Raw genomic sequence first — 26,427 nt, forward strand, 5'->3', positions numbered from 1 at the left:
CACAGAACACATTTTTGGTGATAACAAACAAATGTAACAAAGTAACATATTTACCAACACATGTTCTACGCCACTACTTACATTTAAATGTGTGCTGCGTCGGTTCAGCCATTCTCCGCAAGGGTTTTTTAAATTGGTCCGTGCGCAAAGCATTGTGGGGATTTTAAGGACGCAAAGTCTACCCATGTGCAGCCTCGAAATTTCCCCCAAACCAAGGACGCGGCCTTGGTGGGATTCCAAGAATGCTGGACATTGGAACAGTCCTTCTGCGGCACTCGATGACGTAGCATCCTTGAAATATTGGCTTGGAAGCCAGTATCCTCGAGATTGAGAAACGCCCCCTGAGCACATCGTTTATAAAAGTTAATTAAGATGGCTTTTTCTTCCTGTCCTTTGTATTATTAACTCCCCTTACGTAATTTGATAAGAAACATATTTTTCATGAGTAAAATTGCAATGCACTCATGGTCTGGTGTGTCTCTACTCTTTGCCACCTGCAGAGGTGTCTTCCCAACGTTAAGATGTTCCCCGCTTGGCCCCAGTCTCCTCACTACCTCCCGGTGTCTGCCTCGTGCAGGACAGTGCAGAGTAGTTTCTTTACTGTGATGTCTTTAACCACAGCCTCACGAAGAAGCACACCTCCCGGTGTTTGCCTCGTGCAGGACAGTGCAGATTGTTTCTTTACTGTGATGTCTTTAACCACAGCCTCACGAAGAAGCACACGTTTGTGGCCCCTCTCAGCTGCAGCATCAAGTGGTGTTAGCCTCCATGCATTCTTCTCCATTGTGCCCTTGTTGTTGAGTTACTGTAGAATAGCTAAAACCACGCTGGCATGCCCACCAGCTGCTTTGTTATAGAGAAGCGTGGAACCGTGTTTAGGTTGGCTTTGGCCAACCGCAGCAAGTTTACCAAACAGCTTCCACAAGGGAAGAGTTGGCCTAGTCCAAGGCCGACTACGTATTTACCTCAATCAAATATCTAAAATAATGACCAACAGGTTTGATACTTACCTGTGGTCCAGCGCCCAACAACAAATCAATGTATGTGTGCCTATTACACTGAGCTGCCAGGTTCAGAAGGGCTTGGCCGTCCAGAAATGTTTGTTTGTTTGCCTTTTGCAACAATGTCTGCACTACACTGCAAGTACGTAGAGACAGGTGCAATGCTGAGGAAATATTAGATACGGTGGCATCCAGTTTAGCCTGTTTGGCTTTCAGCACTCTGAAATTAGATTAGTAAAATACTTTGGCTATTATTTTATGATAAAATCTGGATTCCTTCTAGAAATCAGCCTGAAAGATGTGGTTCAGAAGGTTGCTGCAACGTTGTTGGTTTAATCCATAGTCTGTATGGTTAATCACTGACAAACATGGTTGAGTGGGGAAATAATGAATCGTAAGACGACACTGACCTCTAGTGTTGTTGTTGCTGTCTGCAAAACTAACCAAAAATTAAATGTACGCTTAAGTAAAGTTACACAAAATATTACATAGTTGCCCCACTTTTGGTAGTAAAAAAACACAACAAAGTACAAAAAACACAAAAGAAAGCTGCTTTAGTATAGTCTCGACAACGTTTTGTTTGCAGTTTTTATAGGCCTAATCAACATTAAACCCTATTTCAACTTCATTTAAATAGCCTAACAATCCTAAAACCACAGCCAATCAGATCATACAAGCATGCAGCCCAAAGGGCTTCACAGAGCAAGATAACAAAAATAAATAAAAGTTACTCAATAAAATCAGTCCATGGTCTGACTAAACAATTAAATCAATGAGCAATACAAAAAATAACCTGTCCCCAGAATCAATATATTCAAAAATGTATGAAAACCAATGTTTAAGACCTAAAAATTAAGGCAACACACATTTTAAAGCTCCAAGTAAGAGCCAGGCTAAAACGATATATCTTTATTTTCAAATGATCTATAGAGCTACAGTCACTCAGACTCAGATTACCCAAAACTGAGCATCTATATTTAGATATTGAGTTTTCAATTTCAATTTTTTTATGTGGAAAATGGAATGCATCTATTTACTTTGCTTTCCATAGGATACGTTTTGTTATAGGTTACAATCTTTTCATTGCTTTGTCCAGTGTGGCCCCCTCGGATAACTTCTCAGGGCTCACGTTGGTATTATTACGCAGAGATTATAGAGTCGACTCACTTCCCGTAACACACGCCTCCTCGGTCGTGACGTAGATATTCCGAGCGCCCCCTCTCCTTATATGGTAGGGAAGGACTCCGCTTTCCGGGAATGATGTAACGCTGCCCCAAATTTGAAAAATATCCGAACAGCAAAATTATAGACCCCATTAAAATCCTATCACGTAAATGCATAATAAATAATAACAATTGTGAGAGTCTTTGGACCTAACAAATGACTTAGAATAAACCTGCTTGCAACTCTTTTTGATATAACCTATATCTCTTTTATAATCATATCTACATATGTTTATGTTATGTTGTTTCATTGTTAACTCATGCTCTTACTGAACAACTTCCCAAATCGTGATCATGAAAGTAAATCTAAACCAAAGCATTCATTACATGCTTTTATAACAGTGGATATTGCATTTACCTAATGTATTTTTCTTTGTGTATGAATTTATTAAATAGTCGGTAACCAGTTTTACATTTATGTGTTAAACAATGCTTTGAAAATCCTCTCTATGGACTTATAAGCAAAAAATATAAGAAGAATCAAAGAAATAAGAGAAAATAGAAAATAAAAAGGATAAATACATGATATTACAAGACAGAATATATAAAGCTATTAATTTTACGATACGGCTTTATTGTGTATCAGCATATCTAATCTTTAAAGACTCCATATTTGATAACCTGTCCTGTTTTTATAACACCTCATGAAATGTGTGTTTTAATTTTCAAGCAAAAACTGATGGTCCTATACAAGCTTCAGTTGAGGCATGAAGATTGAGAATATCTCTGGTCTGTGTCTCCCTCTAGTGTTTATTTTGGAGCAGGACGCAATAGTGGCTGATGATTGTCCAACATAAAACTACTACCTGAATGCAATATCTGACCTATCCCATTCACCTGCTGTAACTATCTGCAGGACCTGGTGGTTTACTGCAATAGGTGGCTTTACTTTCAGTAGTGTACAGCCCATAGGTATAGCCACTATTATTATTAAAAATAAAAAAAACATTCTTTCTGAACTGTTCATATCTGAACATACTGGGATGGATTTTGGTTTTTGATTTTTGATGGAAACACACTTTTGACACCTTTGTCCTTCCCTGAATTCAAAGGCCTAACAATACGTTTCTGACTTTGTGTTTCAGTGTTTGTTGTTGGATCCTTGTTTACATTTTGTTGCTTTTAAGTTACTGTTTCAGAGAGGAGCTTATTCTCATTGAAAGTACAGTATCTGATAGCAGGCTACAATGTTTCCTTAATTGCACTCTTTTACAAAACCATGGTGGTACGTTTTATTAATTTGATATTTAGTAATGTCTCATTTATGGTGTAGCCTTTATCTACTCAGGACCTAAGACTTTATTCAAGGCAGTTTTCAACATACTGGAGTATGTTTGAGTTAACACTGTTCATTCAAACAGGGGAGCAAGTATTGTTGAATAACTGTATGGTGCAATGGAGGATAGCCTGTGATTTTCCTGTTATGTGTCAAATCAGTGACACCTCGTATGTCTTCAGTTGAGATTTATCGCATACTTCAACATGTTGTAACTCTGACAGTGTTGTATTTACACCATGGACATTGTTAACACCTGAGAACAATGGGAGGTTTTTGTTCATATACGGTATAGTTATGTGTGTCTTGAGACAAAGTAGAAACCTGGACTTTATTGGCCTCCATCTGTAAGGTAGCTTGGTCTGTCAGCTGACACACAATCACTTAGCATTGATCAATATAAGCACTAATGGAATTTACCTTGAGGTACTGGGAACTGGCAGCTCTTGCAACATGTTGCAACATGTTTTATTGTTTGAGCTCCCGACATGGCACACCCACTTTTTTTCTGTCACACACACTTTCAAGAACACAGAGGCAATGTTTCTTCATTTCATCTGGTTTATTTTTCTTAAATATTGATTAGTTTCTGAGTTGCTCAGAAAACAAAACATAAAACAGTTCAACAGTATTTCATATTACAAAGGGTAAACATAAGTACTCCAAGTTGATCTTATATACATATAACAATGAGTGAAACCCCATTAAACAACTTTAGAAAGTAAATCTTAAAGTTTTCTAACTGCATTTCTTACAATAAAGAAAAAAGTACTTTGTACTATATCTCAGAAGTCAGGCAGCTTTTGTTACAACTTTTCAGTCGTTTAGAGTTGGCCTACATGCCCAAGGCAGATGCCATTGTGGCTAAGCAAGAAAAAGTCTCTATTGCATACATGTTCTTAAATCCTCTAATACTGAATTTCTCCTTTGATGGTCATGATAAGGTCCATGCAGAGCTGGGTGTAAATCAAGAAAGTTCAGTCTTGTCCAGCTCTGTAAAAACAGCAGGAAACAGAAAGCTATCCTGCCTGCATGCCCTCTCTGTTTCATGGCTACTGTCACTGTCCCGGGTCCATCTCTGGCACCGGGAAGCCCGTGGCCCTCAGGAACTTCAGTGCGGCCCCGGTTCTGCCAGTGTCTCGCCACATCATCCCAAATCCCGTCCGGATTTTTAGGAGATACGGCCACTCACTATCACAGGACGCGTCCGTTTTACTTTCAACAGTCTCCCCTCTCTCCGCCGCCGCTGATGACACCGCCTCAGAAGGTCTGGAGCTGCTGCGTTAACATGAGCTGGCACCCGCTGTTCACGTGGTTCATCACTTTCTGTTTTAGCTGGGCCACCTGCTCCCGCAACACGTTGGCGGTGGACGAGAGCTCCGAGTTCTGGGACTTGAGATTCTTCACTTTATCCTCCAGCCTCGAGATGCGCTCCAGCTTCCTCTTTCGGCACTTGGAGGCAGCGACGCGGTTCCTCATTCGCTTTCTTTCGGCCTTGATGCGCTCCTGGTTCTCCATGTTGATCGGGGAGAGAGGAGGCGTCTCCCCCGGCATCTCAGGCACCGTTTGGGGCTCCTCTTTGAGCGCCGAGAGCCTGGAGGATGGCTGTCCGTAGATGGGAAGCTGTGGCCCGGCAGCAGAGAAGGACATCACAGGGGCTGAGGTGGTGTAATTTGGTGCCGGGTTAAAAGTGTCCAAGTCCTCATAAACAGGCGAGTCCGAGCGCATGGCTATGTTGTTGTTGTAAACGGTGGCACCGGCAACAGATGACACAGGCGGCAGGGAAGTGTTGACACTAGTCTGAGAAGCTGAGGTGACATTCAGAGTGCCAGGCATGTGTTGGTGGTGGAGCTCAGCCAGGGCCCGGACAAACCCCTCGGCGAAGCCTTCCTGCTCATCGGTGACATTCTTGGGACACATGAACTGTGTAGGAGTCGGCGTGGTGGTGATGAGTCCGTTGCTGGACTGGATGATAAGCCGCTCCAGCTCCGGGGAGGCCAGCTTCAACAAGCCCACATCAGGGGATGTGAGAATGTCGCTGGCTTTGGCGCGGAGTTGAGGTTTCAGAGTGCCCGTCGGATCGGAGAGGTTAAGTGTCATGTTGTGTTTCAGCGCTTTGGGATTGCTGTATCCGTAGACGGCGTTGTCTTGCTGGGAGAAAGCGTTGAGCGAGTCGTCATAAAAAGTAGTTTCCATCTTGGCATACATGGAAGAGAAGCCAACGTAGCTAAAAAGTCTTTATCAAAATACGTTTTCGTTCCCCTCCTTTTCAGGGAAAAACACCGGTTTCCAAACGTCCTCTCTGTGCGTAAAGACGTCCAAACTTTGAGTGTGCTGGACTTAGCTCTTAGCTATGGTAGAAAAGCTTTCGCCAAGTATCCAGACTAGTTTTGAGTCAGTGAATGAAGTTCTCTTGTCAGGCACCGACCCTGTCTGTGGTTCCTGCTCTGCCTGGGTGTGTATATACTCTGAGCTGAGCAGCGTGGAGGCAAACCTTATCTGCTGCTGCTGCCTCTCTAAAAATAGGCATTATGTCATGACAGGGCTCTCCCATTGGCTGAGGGGCGTGTCGTGGGCGGAGTCCGGCCCTCCCGATAAGGCGCGTTGCCTTGACTACCAACCAGAAGATTCTTAAACCCGCGGTGGATTGTGGGATTAGGTAATGCTGCAAGGAGAGCGTAAACGCAGTGCATTGTGGGATGACGTATTGAGTTTGAATATCTTGTTACCCGCTTTACTGTCAGTGACTGGCGACCGGGACAGCCAGTGCTGCTGCTGTACCTCCCTTTTCTTACCACCAGTTATTTCGTTTATTTTATAAACATTAGGTGTGCAATAGACTAGTTTATTTATTATACTGTACGCTACTTCTTAACCTATTTTAATATTTCTTCCTTGTTTGTATTTCTATTTGTTTAATCATTAAATTTGACATGTTGTGTGTTGAAGGCTTATAAATATTCTTATTTTCACAGTTTCTTCCTAAGGTATAAATGAATGAAAAAGTACTAATTATAGCCTAACAATAATGAAAACGATAATCAAAAAATGTGCATGTATAATTCACTGCTTATTTATATATTCTCTGGATGTTTATATACATACATAAACAAGTATAACAAAACTGTATTAACCCTTTTCAATTATATTTGTAAGGCCATTTAAAGTAAGTTGAATGATCAATTTCATAGAATGATTAAGGCCTACATCATTACATTATATTTGTTCTAGTTGTGGTTATTTTTTACAGTAAATTAAAGTTAAACTTTCTATTTTCTCTGAACATATATTTGAAAATCAATCTTGCTTTTATAACAACAGTGAATGACAAATTACACTCCTTTTCTATCCTTCCAATAGTGTTTCCAATAGTTCCAAGAGTTTATATGGCTTCAAAGCATTATATTTGAGACAGTTAAAACAAACATTCTCACAAAATGAAGATTTGCCAGCTTAGCCTGACTTTGAAATGCCATTTTGTAACAAAGTAAAGGATAATGGCTTTTCTATTCTATTTATTAAGTTACCTCACTATTAACCACCTTTATAGTAGCCTTTTTATTAAAAATATAAAATTACATGAATAGATTATAGGGTTCAGTGTATCCTTTTCTATCTTCTATTCTGGAAAATGTCTATATTACAGCTGAATTGTAGCTTTAATTTATTTGGGTTGGAACCGTTATTTATGCAGTCTATGGTAAGAAAGTTGAAAGCTAAACATTAAAAAAAAGATTGAATATTAAATCCTTTATATGAAAAAGACTATATATTTTTCCGTGTGCATAATGCACTCATCGTGGAAAGTCGACTCGACATTTTGTTTCTCAGTCTGGGACAACATGGTGGTCTCTGGTTGGTGGTCCCTTATAAATAGTCTTGTATAGCACTACACAAAAACAGTATTTTTAATGGGTGGGAGTTAAAACTTGACACCTAGGCAGGTTCATGTAAACATAGACATAATTACTTATAAGAAATGCTTTAAAGCTTTTTTATTTACGTGAAGTGTAAAGCCAAGTCCATTTTATTGAGTCATGTACTTTGGTACCAGTATTTCCTCTCTGCGGTCATTAGGAGACAGATTTAATAGCACTTTTTTACTTTTACCACAGCATATAGCAGCGTCTGAAAAGCTACATTAACGACCCTTTTATTTCTGCTACAACTACAAATTGTAAAAGATAGATCTACCGACGTCTGTTCGTCCTATGGTTCGTCCTCATAAAGAGAAAGTACATTTCCTATTATCCATGTCAGGGTGTGTAATTAGTGTACTGCAGTCCATTGTCCCTTGGCCTTTGGTCAGAAATCACAGCTGGTTTAATGGCAGGAGGTTATCGTGTGTGTCTTACGTGTTCGCCTCTAGTCCTCCACACTCCCACTGTCTGGGTCATTTTCTGCCCTGCCAGCTTTACCGCCTACTATCTCCAGCACAGCACGTCTAAATATGTCCCCCTTGTGTGACAAGTAAATCAGTCCCCTGGCGCTGGCTGGCTCAGAAAGGCACCTTAGGAGGATGAACCTGATCGTAAAACACCACCACAGTTTGACTTTTTATGGCTACTAATGTTGTCTTTATGTACTGTTGTATATGTCAAACCACTGCCATCAATAGGGCTGGATGTAAGCTGATCCAACTCGTTTACTTAACTGATCGTTTGCAGTTTATGTTTTGATTGAACTGCATGAGAGAAGATTGTTTTAATTTATACGGTAATGCATACACTAAAAGGTTAAGTTGGGTCACATAAAGGGTTTTTGGACTGACATGGCATATAACAAACCTATTTTAAAGGATTTTTTTCTCCATTTCTCAATTTTTCCTTACAGTCTTTCTTATCCTTTCATTTTCCTTACATCCACTTTGTCGCACTTTCATATCTATTACTCTGGGACAAAATGAGAGAAAGCAGAATAAGGACAAGTTGTTAAGGTACTTGTTTACACTCAATGATCAAATGTAACAGTTTGAAATATTTATCCACTTTTTACTCATTAGTCTATTCATGACTGATTTTCTTCTGAATTAAAGCACATTAAATAATCATAAGTATGAGTTCTTGTGCCTCGCACCTGACAGCAGGGATCCTCGTTGTCCCAAATAGACAAATTAAGTAAGGGTACAAACCAAGATGTAATTTAAATGTATTATCTTGTTAAAATTAAAGCTCTTTTCAAAGTAAAATCCCATGGCACAACGTAGGACCTTGGTATATTTATATACTTTTAAATAATGTTCAATACAGAACCCTTAAATGTTTCAATATGGCTGCAGCGCTGAATAAATTGGGTCTGCTTTTCTTCCCTGTGCTTTGCTTAACGTTATTAAGGGGTAACCATGCACAGCATAGTAGTTTGCCAAAGTAATTTTCTTTGTAGGAATGTATGGGAGAATGTGCATGGAGGAAGACTTCTGTTAAAGTCACTACACACAACGTGAAGTTAGGATTTCCTGCTGCTGGATATTTGGTCACTTGTGGTCACATGCAGTACTTGTTGTCCGTGCATGAAGCGGCAGAGGCCTATGAGGGGAGAAGTCGATTGTTAACAGTTGAGAAATGTTTCAAAAAGAGGCCACATCCAAGTATTCAAATAACAAGTTTAGTATGATTTTTTGTAAGAATCTGTCTTATATTAAAGGTATAGTGATTCTTTGTCAGGCTGCAGGCCATATTTCTCTAATTAAGACCGATTCACTGCCACGAGTTAAACAGGGTCCGTTTTTTTGAGACTCGCTGTTCTAATTTAATTATTTTAGGTTGGTGGAGCTCACTGCAGTTTTGCAGGACTCTGGGAAGTGAGGTTTCAACACGTTGGAAAAATATATGCAATGGGATTGATGGATAGGGAGCAGGAACACTTACTTAGTACTTTCCATCTGTGGAAAACCTATAACCCATAATCTTATACAAAATCTGTATGATATAATATGGCTTAAATAATAAAAAAATGTAACATAATGATGGCGCTAGTTCAAACTAATCATGGGATCAGCAAAGTTATGCCAATTTATCCTGACTTGTACATCCATGTTTGTACCAAATTAACTTGCAATCATTACAATAGTTATATCACTTAAAACCACTTAAGTCAAACAAAGTCTTTGGGGTCCATCATGGGAACCCAGATCGTTTGTATACAATTCCCTGCCAATCCTTCAGGTATATTTATGTGTAAACTTCGAAATGCTGATATCCCTAGACTGAGGATAAATCAGAGAATTACCAAAGTGATTAGGATTTATCCTCTGGGGACCGTGAACATCTAAAACATACTTCATGGAAATCCAACTGACTGGTTTTAGGTGTAGACAATAATATATTATTCAAAGGTGCTGCATGCTCAATTATGACTTTATAAATGTTTAAAACACCTTGTTTTTATTTCATTCGACAGATCTTATGATTCAAGTACTTTTTACATTAATTTATCTGGATCAGTATCCTAATTTCAAGATGAATAATGGCTCACACTACGTGTTTTTCAAATAACAAGTTCCTGCTCAGCTGTATCCTGACCTGAGGTGGTACACTTTCTTCTGAGTTGTCTTTAGCCTTTCCTCCCATCTACCCTTGCTTCTTGTGGACTCTTTTTAAACCACTGTCTTCTTCCCCTCTCTCCTGACTTGCACCTCTGTACTGTTTTTCCCTCTGGACTGGATCCCACATGTCCTCCACTTACAGCCCCCCCACAGTTAGCCTTTCTCTTCTCTCCCTCTCTCCCTCTCATCTTACTCCTATCAGTGGTTGTCCAGGCAGCAGGATTTCCCCTGTGATGGAAACAGGCTGCGGCCCAAATTGTATTGTTCCAGCAGTTATTTTCAGTCAAATTTGAGTGCTTTCCGTGTTTGGGTCGGTATCATTAAAAGTTAAAGGACTGGCCAATGCACTGCAGTACAAAGGACATGAACACATGTAAAGACAATCAAAAAAAACTTTTTGGGGAGTCAGTACGTCACACTGAAAATCTCTTGAGGTTTGCAAGGTGTATAAGAGAGAACGGGAGACGGACCGTTGAAGCTTTTGAGACAGTGCACACTCACAATGGTCTTACCCTGTCAGAACAATTGTTGTTTCAGCTGTAATGTGAAGGAAAGAAAAGCGACCAGCTGTGGAGATTGTACGTCAGCCTGGCTTTTAAGCAAACACATATCGGTCTACTTTTACTGTAAGTTTCATGCATTTGAAAATGTATTTGTGGAAAGCAAAACAGAGGATATTTGCACCAATATTTAAATCAATGTGAATTTGATATATCAGCGATAACAAACCAGAGGTACTCTAATCTCACAGGGAACATGGAAACACTATGAAGCTCAAATAATTTGATAAAAAAGAAATTTACTTTACGATTTACTATAAAATAAGAACCACATGAGTCCAAAGAGCTGAGCACCACATGTTTGATTACAAGTGTGTGAAAACTATATGCTCGTAGAGAGGTTGAAAACTGTTTAAAGTAAATGATAAATAGATGGTAGTTAGATTAAAGTACATAAATGGTTTGAAATAGATGAAGTAAGGTTGAGATTGTTAGCAGAGACAACGGTTTAGATTGTTCCACTTCAAGTTGTAGTACTATAAATAGTTACTACCATAAATGACAACTTAACCAAACCAAAATGATATCTGTCTGAAGAAACATGTTGAGAAACCTTTTGTAAATGATAGAGAAGGAATGTTGACCAATTTACGTCCCCCTAATAAGATGTAAAAAGAGAATACATAGCCTGCATATGGATTTACACTCCAGGACAAGACAATGATATGGAAGAGCCCCTTTCTGTTTCTTTTGTTCTTTTCCACTTCTCGTTCTGTTAAACTACATCTGTAGTACACACCAAAAAGGTCAGTGTTTTGAGATAGTCCTGGGAAAATGGATGAATTGAACTTTTATGAACTTGTTAGATTTTATTGTGTCCCATGTTCAAGTCAAGTTGGTTCACAATAATTGTGTGTATTTGAGAGCATGTGTGTGTTTGAGAGAAGCACATAGAGATAGAAAGAAAGAGACACACACACACACACACACACACACACACACACACACACACACACACACACACACACACACACACACACACATCTCAGCCGTTTCTTAATGAAAAAGGAAAGACGCAGCTAAATGACAAACGTCCCTCTTTACCTTCTAGATTTACGACATGGTATAAAAGCAGGAATCATTGTGTTTGATTACTACACACACACATACACACACTTACAGTGAATCTCCCGGAGTGATGTTTCATTGTTACGCCCTTCACCAAGTGTGGAATGAGTGTTCGATACCTGCCTCCGACAGGGTTTTTTGCAGTTTTAATTAATTTGCCCATAAAATGAACCATGATTCCCTGCAGCCTCTTTGGCACCCTCAGCCACAAAAGACTTTATTAGATTTGACAATTAATCGTCACTAACTACCCAGACTAATCCCATCTTAGATTTATTGTACAGAATCATATGGAATATCGATCGTCTCTCCCTCTTTTTGACCCTTTCAGCGAACCGTAACTCACCCGGCCAGTGTACAATGACATCATTGGGTAAGGGTGGGCACACTGCAGGTTCTTTGACTTTGCTTTTGGGCCACAGATGCTGTTTTGTCGTAGCTAACAGAGAGAAGCAAGAACACAACTTCAGTTAAAGGGTTACATAGACTGAGATTTGTATGGTTTTGTGTGCTGCTTGTCTTCATGCGTTTTTATTTGTTGTTGCAGAGTAATTTAATCTATGAGAGTGAGTCTGGGCCTCATTATGTAAATTAAATAACCTCATCTAGAAAGAAAGTCGAAGTGAGCCACAGCAGGACACACACACACACACACACACACACACACACACACACACACACACACACACACACACACACACACACACACACACACACACACACACACACACACACACACACACACAGTAGTGTACACTCAGAGGCACAGAAGCACTAAAACACACATGCACACATAGGAGCAGGCGAAGTAAATGGCCTTTTGGACACAGCGTAGTAGTTTGTGTGCACACATGCAGCCTGTGTGTGTGTGTGTGTGTGTGTGTGTGTGTGTGTGTGTGTGTGTGTGTGTGTGTGTACACATTCTCAGAGACCTGTTTGAGTCCTCAGCGGGCTCTGCTCAACCTGTAACAGGGAGGTGAGTGTGTGAGTGTGTCACCAGGGAGAATGATCGATAGCTATTAAAACCCACCAGTGCCTCGATCCAGACGGAGGACTATTTATGTGTGTGTGTGTGTGTGTGTGTGTGTGTGTGTGTGTGTGTGTGTGTGTGTGTGTGTGTGTGTGTGTGTGTGTGTGTGTGTGTGTGTGTGTTGAGCCATGATCAAGCACTGTGTTTGTACAGGTGGGACACTGTAGGCAGCACTGCTAACCTGTTCCACTCCATTTACCTCTGCAAGCTGGAGGAGCACGAGGTGTGTGTTTTTATTTTAGTCTTGAGCTACCTTTGTGTTGTTTGTGTGTGTTGTGTGTGCAAGTGTGACTGGGAGGCTGTCAGTGTGTGTTTGGACTGCTGGTTATTCTAGCCTGGCTTTTCAGAGGCAATAAAAGGTAAAGGGAGAAGAAGGAGCGGGGGGAGTGACAGGACTGAAAGATTGTTTTAAGTCGAGCAGCAGATTCAATCTGAGGTCGATAAAGACCAAAAGAAAGAAGAATTTGTCCTTTTTTTATGTTGAGGAAGAGAGAACATGAATACAGGTTGGATGCTTTACAAAAAAGCACTGACGGCCCGATGAAAATCTTGCATAAACTATATATTTAGGCTTTATTGGATATATGATAAGTATATCCAATAAAGTATAAGGGAATCTGATCTTGCTGACTGCAGTCCTATGAAACAAGAGACATCCAGCTATTACAAAAACAGACTTCTCTCTTTTCACTTCTTTTTTGCTCTCTCTATCTCTGTCTCTGTATCATGCTCACATGTGCACTGTACACACTCTCACACAGATCACCCTCACCACCCTCCTCTGAGACAGCCATGAAACCTGATCACAGATCAATATTGAGTGGTGTTATGGTTGTAGGGGAGGGGGATCAGACTTTGAGGGATGTCTGGCTGTTGGTCGAGGGATAAAACCTTATACAGCACTAAGACCATAGAACATTATTCTTTCTGATTGAGAGACAGCTGTCAATTACAGTGACATACTTCAACGACTCTTTCCAGATAATTTGTTTTTTCACTTTTTCAAATGTTTTTTCAGGCAAGCCTCGTACTTTTTCTGATCAATAGCGTATGTGGCCGCACACTTCAGCATTTATGACACAATGGCAAATGCTAAAACATAGTGTAATATTAAGAGTAGCAGAAGTAATACGGGATCATCTTGACTAATATTAGTAATATCAGTTACACAGAAATATTTACCCTACTTTTGCCTACTTTATTCATTTCTATGGTCATACCAGGCTTTAGCAACAAAACTCCTGAGTGTATTAAATCATCTGTAATATATTTAATAAATGTAACTTTGTACGGGTAAAATCTATTATTCGTTTTTTCAGAACTAACTTGTGGTTAAATTAAAAGGAAAATACTGGACTCAGATGACAGGACTAATGTCATCCATTTGTTTTCCACATTGGAACTCTGTGCTGTGTATCAGATACTCTGTATTATTGACACCAGAGACCCATGTGTGTGTGTGTGTGTGTGTGTGTGTGTGTGTGTGTGTGTGTGTGTGTGTGTGTGTGTGTGTGTGTGTGTGTGTGTGTGTGTGTGTGTGTGTGTGTGTGTGTGTGTGTGTGTGTGTGTGTGTGAAGTAAGTGTTTGTTTGCTGCTAGGTTGGGAGAGGCTTAAGGGAGGAATCAGCGGTACATAGCTGTCTACCACTCTCATTCTCTGATTCCCCCCTTTGAATGTTCAACCCATTTATTTTCTAAATGATATACTTTTTTCCCATGTCTCAATTCTCAGTGTTTCCTTTCCCTCGCTCGCCGGTATCATTCGCAGGGATTTGCTAATAAATGTTTTGGTTGTCCTGTTGCCGTGCCAACCGAGCAACAAATATTTGGAGCTATGTGGCACCTTCCACCAACATTCCAGGATCTGCTGTTGTGGAAAAAAGTTCTTCTGTTAGCCGTCTCTTTTTCCTCCTCCTTCACTCCACGTCCAACTCTCTGACCCTCCCTCTCTCTCTCTCTCTCTCTCTCTCTCTCTCTCTCCCTCCCTCCCTCCCTGCCTCTCTCACTCTCTCTCCTCCCTCACCCTTCACTGTCTCTCCCCTCCTCCCTTCCTGCCTCCCTCTAGATAAAAGGACTCTTTGTCTCCTGGTAAAATGAACTTCAAACAGTAGTTTGGACAAGTGGTTCTGTCCGACAGCAGGAACACACACTATAACTGGGCACTAATGTAGATTAGGAGGAGCAACTGTTTTTGTTATTATAACTGGCTAAATTGAGTTTATACATGCCTATGCTCTACTAAAATATCATTACACCTCCCCTTGTGCACAGAAAATACTCTGGTACTCGATGACTTAAGTATATATAAGTCTTGATTTAATGTGCTCAAGGTTGCGCAAATAGTAATCCATAACCTGGTGTCAGTGTGATGAGCAGCATTTACAGTATCAACAGTCAGTGTCATCTCTCACTATCAAATACAACATAACCATATAGGCATGTAACAAAACCTACCTCAACGCTGCATGGACTTCTCTCTGATAGATAGCGGGAAGTGACATACTTAGGTGTACGTACAGTTTCAAGGTAGTTTCACTTTGCTAGAGTATTTCTATTTTAGGTTACTTTATACATATTCTGCAAACCACAACACCTCCAAGTAATGTTGTTTGTGACAAATTGCTTTGTTTCTGCTTATAGGAGGACATTATCTTTGCCAATGTTGTATAACACTTGATAGTTACTGTTACATTTATAGTGCAGATTAAGATATTTGGCAACAAAGAAACTACATTAAATGTTATATTCATATAAACCATGATGTAGATTGGATGGACCATTTTATTTTTGTAACACAAATACAGTTTGCAGATTGAAAATCGAGACCAGTAGAAAGCTCTGAGTTTCAGAAGCATAAAGATTGAGTTGTCAGATAAGAACTTCTCCTTATTGATGTGCCACTTCGATTTCATTTCAAGTTTTTCTTCCTGTTTGTGCTTTGTGAGTCTCAATCAGTGGATCCTCAGTTAATCATTAGATTAAGTTTTTACTTGGCCAAGTTATCGCTTCGTTCCTGAAAGGCGATCAATTCTTTCAGCGTGAAATCTGAAACTTCTGACAATTGATATACAAGCGGTGCCTGGGAATATGCCTGTTTAAGGATTTACGTGCAAGCTTGCACACATATGCTGAGCACACAAACACGCACAGACACTGATGGAAACCAGGAGCAGAGGAGCTCTGTGAGGCATCCCACTCATCTGGTCTGTCTTGTACATTTTGATTTAAGGATTAACAACAAGATGTGACATGTGTGTAGGTAGATATATCTCATCAATATAAAGCACAATTTATCTACTTATACTCACTGACTGTTAGTTATGACTTTGCCAATGCCGTTGCTTCATTGATCACTGTGCAGACAAGAATTATAGTCTGAATTTACAAAGAGAGACAGCAGGGAGTGTTTTTATAAATTGAGCTTTTTGCGTCCTCTAACTGCTCAGGGGGCAGGATTTATGAGACCAATGCTGTTATACGGTGTCTGATGTGCTATCAGTTTTTTTTGGTCTGAAGTTACACAGTCTCCTAATTAAATGTATCCTTTGTGTTTTATAAGTGCCTTTGGACACTCCTGAATTACTAGAAGACAGTCTCCAGTCCATCTCTGATCACACCGGTCAGTGTGCACTGGATGTTATTAATTTCTAACTTGTCATTTCTTAAGAAGTTCTTAGAAGAGGGAGTGATCTTGCAGAATGTGGTATGTGTGTGTTTACACATTATTTCAGTTTGCGGTGGCTACGATCAGTGGCTAACTCTGTGGAATGCACTTCCGTAATCTCAACCAATCATTAATCTGTATTTACTCAGTGTAGCTCGGAGCACTCTGGCCGTGAGAAATCTTTCCCAAATCACCTCTCTACTTTAGCACACTTACGTGTGTGTGTGTGTGTGTGTGTGTGTGTGTGTGTGTGTGTGTGTGTGTGTGTGTGTGTGTGTGTGTGTGTGTGTGTGTGTGTGTGTGTGTGTGGTTAGACTGGTTTGTCGGAGAGGAATATAAAAAATGCTCAGCCGAAACTATCGCTGGTGCATGCACATGCTCTCCATGTTTCACATACAAACACACAGGAGTGATTGAGTGAGCGTTTGGAATCCTGTCTGCACTTAAAGGCCTGCCTCTATCTCAGAAGGTTAAGGGCTATGGCTCTTATCACATGCTGAGACTGTGGGTGTGTGTGCACATGCTTCAGTATGTGTGTGTTTGAATAACCCTGTGCATGTGTGTGTGTATGTTTGAGAAAGCACAGACGGGCCCATGAGACTGCTCAGGCTGTGTGTTTTGGCTCTGTCAGGCAGACCATTACCATGGCGTCGAAGGTCAGGTGGTCCGGCCAGAAGGCCCAGATATACTTGTGTGTTTGAATTAAGTATGCCTGATGAAAAACCTCTCTGGGAAGTTGATGTGCACTTCCTTAGTTCCCACTGGGTTTACGGGATTCTCTGACACTTCCCAAAAGCGTTCTGCATGTCTTTGTGCGGCTGAAGGGTGAGATAGTGATGAGCAGGACACCCTGGAAGGCCACAGGTTTTATACCATGCACTCCCTAAATCATTGAGCAACACTTTGATCACTCACCTGTGTCAAAGAGATTACAAGCAGCAGTAAAAACTTTGCTGATATGCAATAAAATATGAACACATGTTCTGAAGCCTATCCTCCTTTTCTCCGAGAGCATAGAGCTATTATTGAATGTGGCGATCATGCTGTCTACTTTTCAGCAGTAAAATAATTGGTCCATCACTTTCACATGATACATGGTTTTATGTTTTACATAAAACCAAAATGTTGAGAAAGAAACATATATATTTCAATGTCAAGAGACTAAACGCCAAATGTTTGGTAATACATCACCTGGAAGCATCCCTTTGATTTCTCCTCTTTGACAAATAATGCCATCTGTTGTCATGGCATGATGATTAGGGAAACTTCAACAATACTAGTAAAAGCACAACACACTTCAATACTTCGACTATAACCAAACCAGTGCTCATACTGAGAAACACAAACAATAATAATGTTATTACTACATACATACAAGCTCTTTAGTCACATGGAGCTACTGAAAGCTCTGTTTCCACTCAACACTTATAGATATGTGTTGGCAGACAGTAGAAAGTCATCCAGGGAACCGTCCTGCAACCCCCCCTTACCCAGGTTACCTGAGGTCAACAGGGGGCCAGGCTGACCCATTGTATCACTTCTTCTCCTCTTATTGCCACTTTCTGTTCTTCAGTACCCTCAGTATCTCCTGCTTCCTCAGGCTTGATATTGGGTGTTGTCGTGCTTTTTAGCAGGCTGTTTTAATAATGAATGTCTCTGTTTCTCTGTTTCTCTTTCTTTCTCTTTGAATCCAGGTCAACAACCATGTAAATTATGTGTAACGGATTCCTCTGTGGTTCTGCACCAAACTAGATCCCTCCCTGGTTTCTGCACGCAAAGGTTATTGGGCAGAGACTTCAAAGGGCTTCATCCTTTCCTGGTCATTTGTCATTTTGAAATGCATTTCTCACTTATTTACAATTTCATACGTCAAAGGAGACACTGGTGGTTCCTTTATCTCTTCTTGTGCAACTTTGTACTATAAAAAAAATAGTTTGATTATTTAGGAGCTAACATTATTTGCTGAGAGTTAGATGGGAAGATTGATGCCACTCTCAGATCTGTGCAGTAAATATGAAACAAACAAACAAACAAACAAACAAACAGCTAGTTAAGTAAACTAAAACAATCTGCCCACCAGCACCTATACTGTATATCTAAACATACCATGTGAATGTTGTTGATATTTATAGCACTAGAGAGCGTTTTTTTAACTAGGTCCCCCTTTTGTTTGTGTTTGCATGTTTATGAGGATTAACACGCATGTATATGTGGTCGACACCTTATATGTTATTGTCAATGGTTTTACATTATTCTCCTGATTATGGGCCAATAAAGTGCCAAAATTACACTGGAAAGCACCAACAAAGGCAGTGTATCAGACAAGTAAATGTGGATGTAAACAACACATGATTCAAAATGGAAAACAAAATTGGATTTGCAATGGAATAATGAAGTAGAAAATATATAAGACCTCTGGGTAAGCACAAAATAACAGAACAACATTTTGGTTGTCCAACCTTTTTTACCCCGAATTCACACCTTTAAAAAGGCCATAACGTAAATATGTCACATCTTTTCAGTGGCAAAATAAAATGAGCTTTCAAGGTTGCAGGTGTATGACATAAATGCTGTATTTACGTTTGTCAGGACTTCTCAGCTCTTATTTGTGAACAAATTAAAGCTAGTAGTGGTAAGTGAAATACAACTGATTGATAAATGTACTTTAATTGCTTAATTGTGTCGAGACTGTCAAACCCACATTTCTAAATGACATTTCCAAACTGATGTGTATTCAAACGGGCAGCGGAGGAAGTCGTTTTGGCGTAATAGCGTTAAATGAGTGGGCTAACTGGCACTAATTACCCATTGTGCATGTATGTGTGTCAGAGTGTGAGCCTCTGACAGGCCTCGTAGAGACACCTATGATAACACAGCTGGGTCTTATTCCCCTCGCTCTGGGAGTGATTACATTGGAACTGAATGACTCCCTTTTTATTATTGCTTTTCACATTTTCTATTTCTATTTGTCCTTAAATTCATGTTTACATTGCCCATTGTGTTCTTTCTGTCTATCGTGTGGGACGGCGAAATGGAGAGACAGATGGAGGTGGAGAGAATGGACAGACGTCACTGTCAGTGGATGTAGGAGCTCTCCGACCCTCACACACTTTCATTCAGCTCATCACAAACGCCCGCTGTCTTTGTCTGTCTGAGTGCCATGCCGGGTAGCGGTGGGCGCGTGACGTTATAGAGGAGTAGGATTCCACTGTTTGCTTTTGACGTGCATCCGCCCTCTGTCTTGTGTGCTCTCGCGTTTCAACGTGGTTTTGTAATGGGACATATTTGTATGTGTGGTTTTGCACAGCAGAGAAGTGAAACCAGGGTAAGCCTTCCATCCTCTGTCTTTCAACCATTACGTGAAATTCAGAGAAAAAAAGAGCTCTTTGTCACGTACCCACAGGCCTGCTGTTGTCGTTGATGAGCTTACTTTATTTTGTAGCAACCGTTCCACTTTCGAGCCAGTTACATAAATTACAACCCTCTTAGTTTATGGATTATATGTTGACAGTGACATTTAGAAGTTGCATATGAAGAATATAAAACACGTGAGGAGTGCACTGATACCCAGGAGGCCTGATGGGACTATAGACCAGGACAGAGGCATTTCACAGCCACATGCAGCTTCTGAGTGCCACCAGCATACTCCTGCTTCTTTGTGACTGTGCCATGTTAGATATATGCTGCTGCGGGTGATTAATGTACACATATCCCTGACAAGAGTACAGCCTCAGTGGAACAAGGGTTCTGCCTTTCAAGAGCAGCAGGAAGGATTTACAATGAAACTCTGAGGCTGCTTCCTTTCTGCGAAGGCTCTGAGAAGTAGGCACCATGCCAGTGTCTCCTCCTCCAGCCCGAGGCGGCTGTTTTATAGGGAACTGCACTCAACCGTTTGGGAACATACAGAACAAATAATTTGATGGGCTGTTGACTGATTGATTGATGACTTTGTTTGTCAAATATGTTCAGGTGTTACATTAGCACATATTAAAAACACACCACCTTATTATGATGTTTTGTAATGTCCCCACTACAAAAACTTCTTGAGTGCCCTTTCCTTTGCATGCACTGTGCCATGTTGTGAGAAATAAGGAAAAGGCACTGATGCATACACTCCTGTCATTGTGCTCATGCACCTGAAAGCTGTGTTTATTTTGCTCGCTGCTGCACATGCAAGCTCTGCTTTGTACGTCGGTCCTGAGAGTCACTTCCTGAGGCTCTCTCCAAGCTTCCTGTCTGAGAAGTCAGAGGTTATCTGCGGACCCCTCCCCTTTCAACCCACACAGGTCCATGCAGCTGTTTCCTCAGATGATTATGGATCAGATTAAAACACACACACACACACACACACACACACACACACACACACACACACACACACACACACACACACACACACACACACACACACACACACAAACACACACACACACACACACACACACACGCGCGCACACATATGCACACATGTTATTGGATTACAGGAAGGCCACAAAATGCGTAAAAGCTACTCGAAGAATATTACTCTTTCTGCAAAGTTTCCTCTCATGCTGGGCGGATGCTTTTCTGTTTCTGAGATGTTCACTTACTTCTCTTGTTGGCACTAGTGTGAGTTTATGTGTGTGAGTGTATGTATAGTGTATCTTCTGGTCTCAGATCTAGGACAGGAACTATATCAACTATACTCATAATGTGTGTGTATGCATCTGTGTGTATGTGTGTGTGTTTTTGAACATCTGCTCCTTGTTGGCTTTGTTTGGATTGTCTGTAGTGGGTGTGGGACAGCCATCTCTTCTGCTGTTTGTCTATGGAAAAAGAAGAAGACATAGATGTAGAAAAAGATAGGAGAAGTGTTGAAGACAATTTGGTGAGGGGATTAGCATCAGTTTGTGCAAGCTCCAGTTGTCGGTTCCCACTTTACGTACCCCTGTCTCTTTTCTCCTCCCCCTTTGTTTTCCTTTGCTCTTCTCCCCCTTCCCCTCAGTGTTTCTCTTGTGGCCTTGCTCGCTCCATCCACCTCCCTTAAGGCAGCAGATGTTGGGTTTGCGTCCAGATGTTTTCTGTTTATCTCTCTTCGATCACATCTTTAACAAACTCTCATACAGTAAACATTTACAGAGACGTCTCCTCGCCTCTGCTGCCACACTGCACAGGCACACGAAGAAAGAGCCTGATATTATACAAAGAGTGAAAGAGAAGGGAAAAAAGGCTGGCTGAGAATAAAAGACAGAAATCCAATGCCACCTACACATCCATATGCTTGTTGCTAAGAGTGACAGCTGTTTTTGTCCTCCTTTATTCCTCTTTTATAAGCTGAACACACTATCTATAAACCCATACAAACATGAAAAAGACTAGGCACACACTTCATAGTTTCTGTACTGGTTTGAGTGCAACATCTTCTCTGCCCACTGTGTTGACCTGACAACAAAGTGAGTGTTCTGTCACATCGCGTGCCACCAGACTGGATTCAAAAAGGAAGTCTTCAGATCTGCTTTTACACTCACTCCAGAAATCACTCAGTTTTGAAAAGCTTTGCTTGCATAGCTTCATTGTTCTCTCTTTCCAGCCAGCCAATGCAGCTTCTCTCTGTTCTGACTCCATCTGACCTCTCTTTCATTTCACACACACAACATGAATCCTGCGATAGGGGGATTTTTATTGATGTGTATTTCACATTTGACTGTGACATAATAATTTTGTCCCCGCTGCTCTTTCACACGCAGCCTCGAAGGGAAGCATTGGCTATATATATATACAGTATATATTGAGAAACTCAGCAGTGAGGCATCAATAACAAGGCCATAAATAATTATTTCTGCAACGCACCTGGCTTGTTCTGGCTTGGTGTTTTTTAAGAACAGGCAGCGAGACAAGTGTACATACCAACACAGACATGCAGATAAATACCTGTGCATAATTACATAGCATGTTACAAACATTTATCATATACATGTGTATGTATTTAAGTGTGTGTATTTTAACTTTATACACATCTGTTGAATGTTCGTTCAACATTTTTGTACCCAAATCTATACCAATTCAACATAGATTTTTTTTTAAATTATTAACAAGTTTTGTGCCTTTGTAGTCAATTTTGTTTGGATTTCATGCAAATTCCCCAAACTATAAATAAGGTAATATTTAAAGGTTAATCGACAGAAAATACAAAGAAAGACAGTTTTCTTTGTGCGTCCAGTATGGTTTGTTGTTGGTGAGTAGCAGGTCAAGGTATCTTAATCTCTACTCTGTGGTTCGCCATAAAATGTAGTACAAATTTACAAATATAAGCATAGTGTAACACAGGTACATGATATTGCCAATATATCTGCTAAACATCGGCATGTAAGTATTGCCATGTTAGCATGCTGATGTTAGCATTGAGCTAGAATCACCTCTGGGACATAGTACAGTAGTTTTGAATTATTTTAACACATACATGCATGCATAATATGTCAGTCAAAAACAGGGAGTCAGACAGACAGGTCAGTGGAAACAGGCAGTGACCGTGCTGAACCTCAGGCTGCTGAACTTGACCGCAGGACCAGACTCTGACAGGGAGGTGTGACGCTCAGCTTGATGACATAACACCTGGATGATAATGAGGGGATTCCCTCTCTCCTCTCCTCTTCTCTCCTCTACCCTCTCTCCTCTCTTTATTTACTTGTGTCTGAGTTATATCTGGCTGATTAATGGACCACTGTACTTCACAGTTAAATACTTCAGCAGGCTTTTTGAACTTGGCCACAACTCACCCAGCACTATCTTCCTCCTCCTCATGCTTTCTACTGTAACTTTACTCCCTGTTGTTTCTCCTCCCCTTCTTGTGCCCTCCCCCCCCCCAGCTCTATCACCCCCAGCATTACTTATCCAGGTGATGACATCCGTCTCATAGCGCGGCAGACAGGCTGCTCTGTGTGATGTCCAGGTGCCTAATCCTCCCTCTTATATCCAGTTATCCAGCGAGAGCCCTCTGACATGCTGGCTGGGGACATGGAGCCAGGCAGTGAGGCCATCAGACAGCTGCTGCTCTGGGGTGAGCGTCCAACCTCCCTCTACCTCCCTCCTCTTCCCTAAGCACACACATAAACACTTATTTTATGTTTTAAATAGACCCCCTGACCTCTAATCCTAACACTACCTCTGACCATTGTATGTCTAACCTTGGTATCTGGTCTATACCTCTTATAAAAATACACACAGTGTATGAAGAAGAATACATACAGTTGCAAGAAAAAGTATGTGAACCCTTTGGAACTACCTGGATTTCTGCATAAATTGGTCATAAAATGTTTTCTGATCTTCATCTAAAAAAAACACACAAACAATGATATGTTTTTATGTTTTTATTGAACACACCATGTAAACATTCACAGTGCAGGGTGGAAAAAGTATGTGAACCCTTGGATTTAATAACTGTTGACCCTCCTTTGGCAGAAATAACCTCAAACAAACGTTTCCTATAGTTGCATATCAGACCTGCACAACGGTCAGGAGGAATTTTGGACCATTCCTCTTTACAAAACTGTTTCAGTTCAGCAATATTCTTGGGATGTCTGGTGTGAATCGCTCTCTTGAGGTCATGCCACAGCATCTCAATTGGGTTGAGGTCAGGACTCTGAAGGCGTATTTTCTTCTGTTGAATCCATTCTGTTGTTGATTTACTTCTGTGCTTTGGGTCGTTGTCCTGTTGCATCACCCATCTTCTGTTGAGCTTCAATTGGTGGACAGATGGCCTTAAGTTCTCCAGAAAAATGTCTTGATAAACTTGAGAATTCATTTTTCCGTCGATTGAGCTGTGTTATTGTGTGTCTGAATTGTAGTAGGGTGTTGTAATTGACAGACTTACAACGTGTATGTGTTAACAATGATTTGTACTTTGATTTCACAGGATTTGAGGTACCGTGTATATTAACTTCATAAAAAATGTATAACTTTGGTTCGTTCCACGAGAAATACAGAATATGTGGACTATTGTGTGTGTTGGTTGTTTGGTGCTTGTGTTGATTTGTTGTGTTGTTGTGTGTGTGTCTCTTGTGTGTAGTGTGTATTGTGTGAGGTGTTGTGGGTGTGTTGTGTCTGTGTTACCTAGTGACTTGTGTCCACCCGCTTCAAGTTCTGTGTAAGATGGGATGAATGTGGTGTTGTGTGTTGTGTGTTTGTATATGCGTTTGTGTGTGAGACCTCTCCGAATTCCGGACACCGGTCATTATAGTCTCTGTCACGCACAAAAAACGTCCGTTCGAATCGCACAGGGTTCAATAATGGGAATGGTGTTGTTGTAGGTTAGTGGACGGTCGAGGACTGGAGACTGGAGACGATGTCTTCGGACCCTATACTCCCCCAGCTCACGTAGGTCACACCCCTCCAACCAGGTCGTTCCGGTGGTTCAACTTTCCGAAACAAAACGGAGGTCGTCGCTCTAGGAAGTTGTTTTCGGATTTGGAGCGACGAACGTACGTTGCTCAGCTAATCTCTCTCTCTCTCCCTCTCTCTCTCCCTTCTCTCCCTTTTCTCCCCTCTCTCTCCCTCTCTCTCTCCATCTCTCTCCACAAGTAGCTATGTGATGTAAGTATCCCCCATGTACCTACTGATAGTAAAGTAATGTATACACCTGTCTACTTGGAGGGACTCACCCTAAAGGGTAGGGATGTGACGGTGTAGAGACGTAAGTGAGACGAGAGTAAACTGTAGTTAGGGAAGAGGGGGACGAGGAGGGGACTAGACTTTGTCGTGGGGTACTCATGGTCGCAGAAGTTGTTTAGGTAGAAGAGCAGAATAGAGAGGAGAGACGTGAAAGACCAGGGAAGGGTAGGAGAAAGTTGTAATCTTCCGTGCAGACGAACAACTCCGGTCTAACATTCATTATAGTATAACACTTTACACGAACCATACTTAAATGAACCCCTATATTGAATCTCGAGTCCCGTTTTGGGTGTAAATCATCTAATTCGACCAATCAACTCTGTCAAACTGCACGTTGACTGAAGTTGAAAAACTTGTGGGAGACTGATTGTACATATTGTTTATTTTTTGGAAATAGGAAACATAGGTAAGATTCGTGAAGGATGCAGTAGAAGATTTGTAACAAAAGGAAGAAGAGAGGGTTTAACATAATAATAGGAAGAAAATTAGGTGGAAGGTTTTTATAAATGTGGGGTACTTTACGTTGTAAACATCGAAGGAACGACTTTCTGTGGTGTGTGTTGTGTGTGTGTGTGTGTGTGTGTGTGTGTGTGTGTGTGTGTGTGTGTGTGTGTGTGTGTGTGTGTGTGTGTGTGTGTGTAGGTAGGTGTTGTGTGTGTGTGTGTGGTTGTGTGATGTGTGTGTTAGTGTGAGTTGTGTGAAGTGGAGTGCTGCGAACCGGTTTGTGTGTGGTTCCGGAGTCCAACATATGTTCACCATTTACTCGTGTAACGAACCGTATCCATCCGTGTGATCGATGATCTTTTCGCCAAACTATATAAATACAGAACTACCCTTTCACACAAACACACACCACACACAACGCACACACACACACACACAACACACAACACACACACACACAACACACACACACACCAACACACAACACAACACACACACACACACACAAACACTACCCTTAGTTCGAGTCTCTCGTTTCCTTTTGGCTACACACTTAATAACCGGGTAATGACTACTGAGTCATGAAATGTCCTCGTAACGAGAGGAAGAGTCTTGGGTGAATTCACCTACCTGGATTCACACAGAGTTACACACACGCACACAACACACCACACACACAACCACACACACACACACACAACACACAACACAAACACACACACACACACACACACACCACACACACCACACACACACCAACAACACACACACACACACACACACACACACACAACACACACCACAACACACACAAACACACACACACAACACACACACAACACACACACCACAACACACACCACAAACACACACACACCCCTCACTTTCGCAGAGGAAAATACGTAATTGTCACTAATGATCGTGCTGCGAAATAGTTGATACTTGTGTGAAAAGAGGTACAACGGTAAAGGA

General features: G+C 41.1%; 1 protein-coding gene and 1 long non-coding RNA gene across 2 annotated transcripts in view; one reads left to right on the forward strand and one right to left on the reverse strand.

The window, feature by feature from the left end:
• LOC104964067 (uncharacterized) overlaps positions 1 to 9,676 on the forward strand; it is a 20,178-nt gene extending 10,502 nt beyond the window's left edge. Inside the window, exon 3 of the long non-coding RNA XR_800374.1 lies at positions 9,665 to 9,676. This is a non-coding gene — a long non-coding RNA (uncharacterized lncRNA). The remainder of the gene's footprint in view (positions 1 to 9,664) is intronic.
• On the reverse strand, positions 4,044 to 5,979 carry jun (Jun proto-oncogene, AP-1 transcription factor subunit). Its single transcript, XM_010792784.1, has one exon. It carries the CDS (start codon positions 5,706 to 5,708, stop codon positions 4,761 to 4,763), a length of 948 nt encoding a protein of 315 aa, XP_010791086.1. The 5' UTR covers positions 5,709 to 5,979; the 3' UTR covers positions 4,044 to 4,760.
• Positions 9,677 to 26,427: the final 16,751 nt, after the last annotated feature.

This window comes from Notothenia coriiceps, unplaced genomic scaffold (genome assembly GCF_000735185.1).
Source record: "Notothenia coriiceps isolate Sejong01 unplaced genomic scaffold, NC01 NC01_scaffold00036552, whole genome shotgun sequence".
Classification (NCBI taxonomy): domain Eukaryota; kingdom Metazoa; phylum Chordata; class Actinopteri; order Perciformes; family Nototheniidae; genus Notothenia; species Notothenia coriiceps.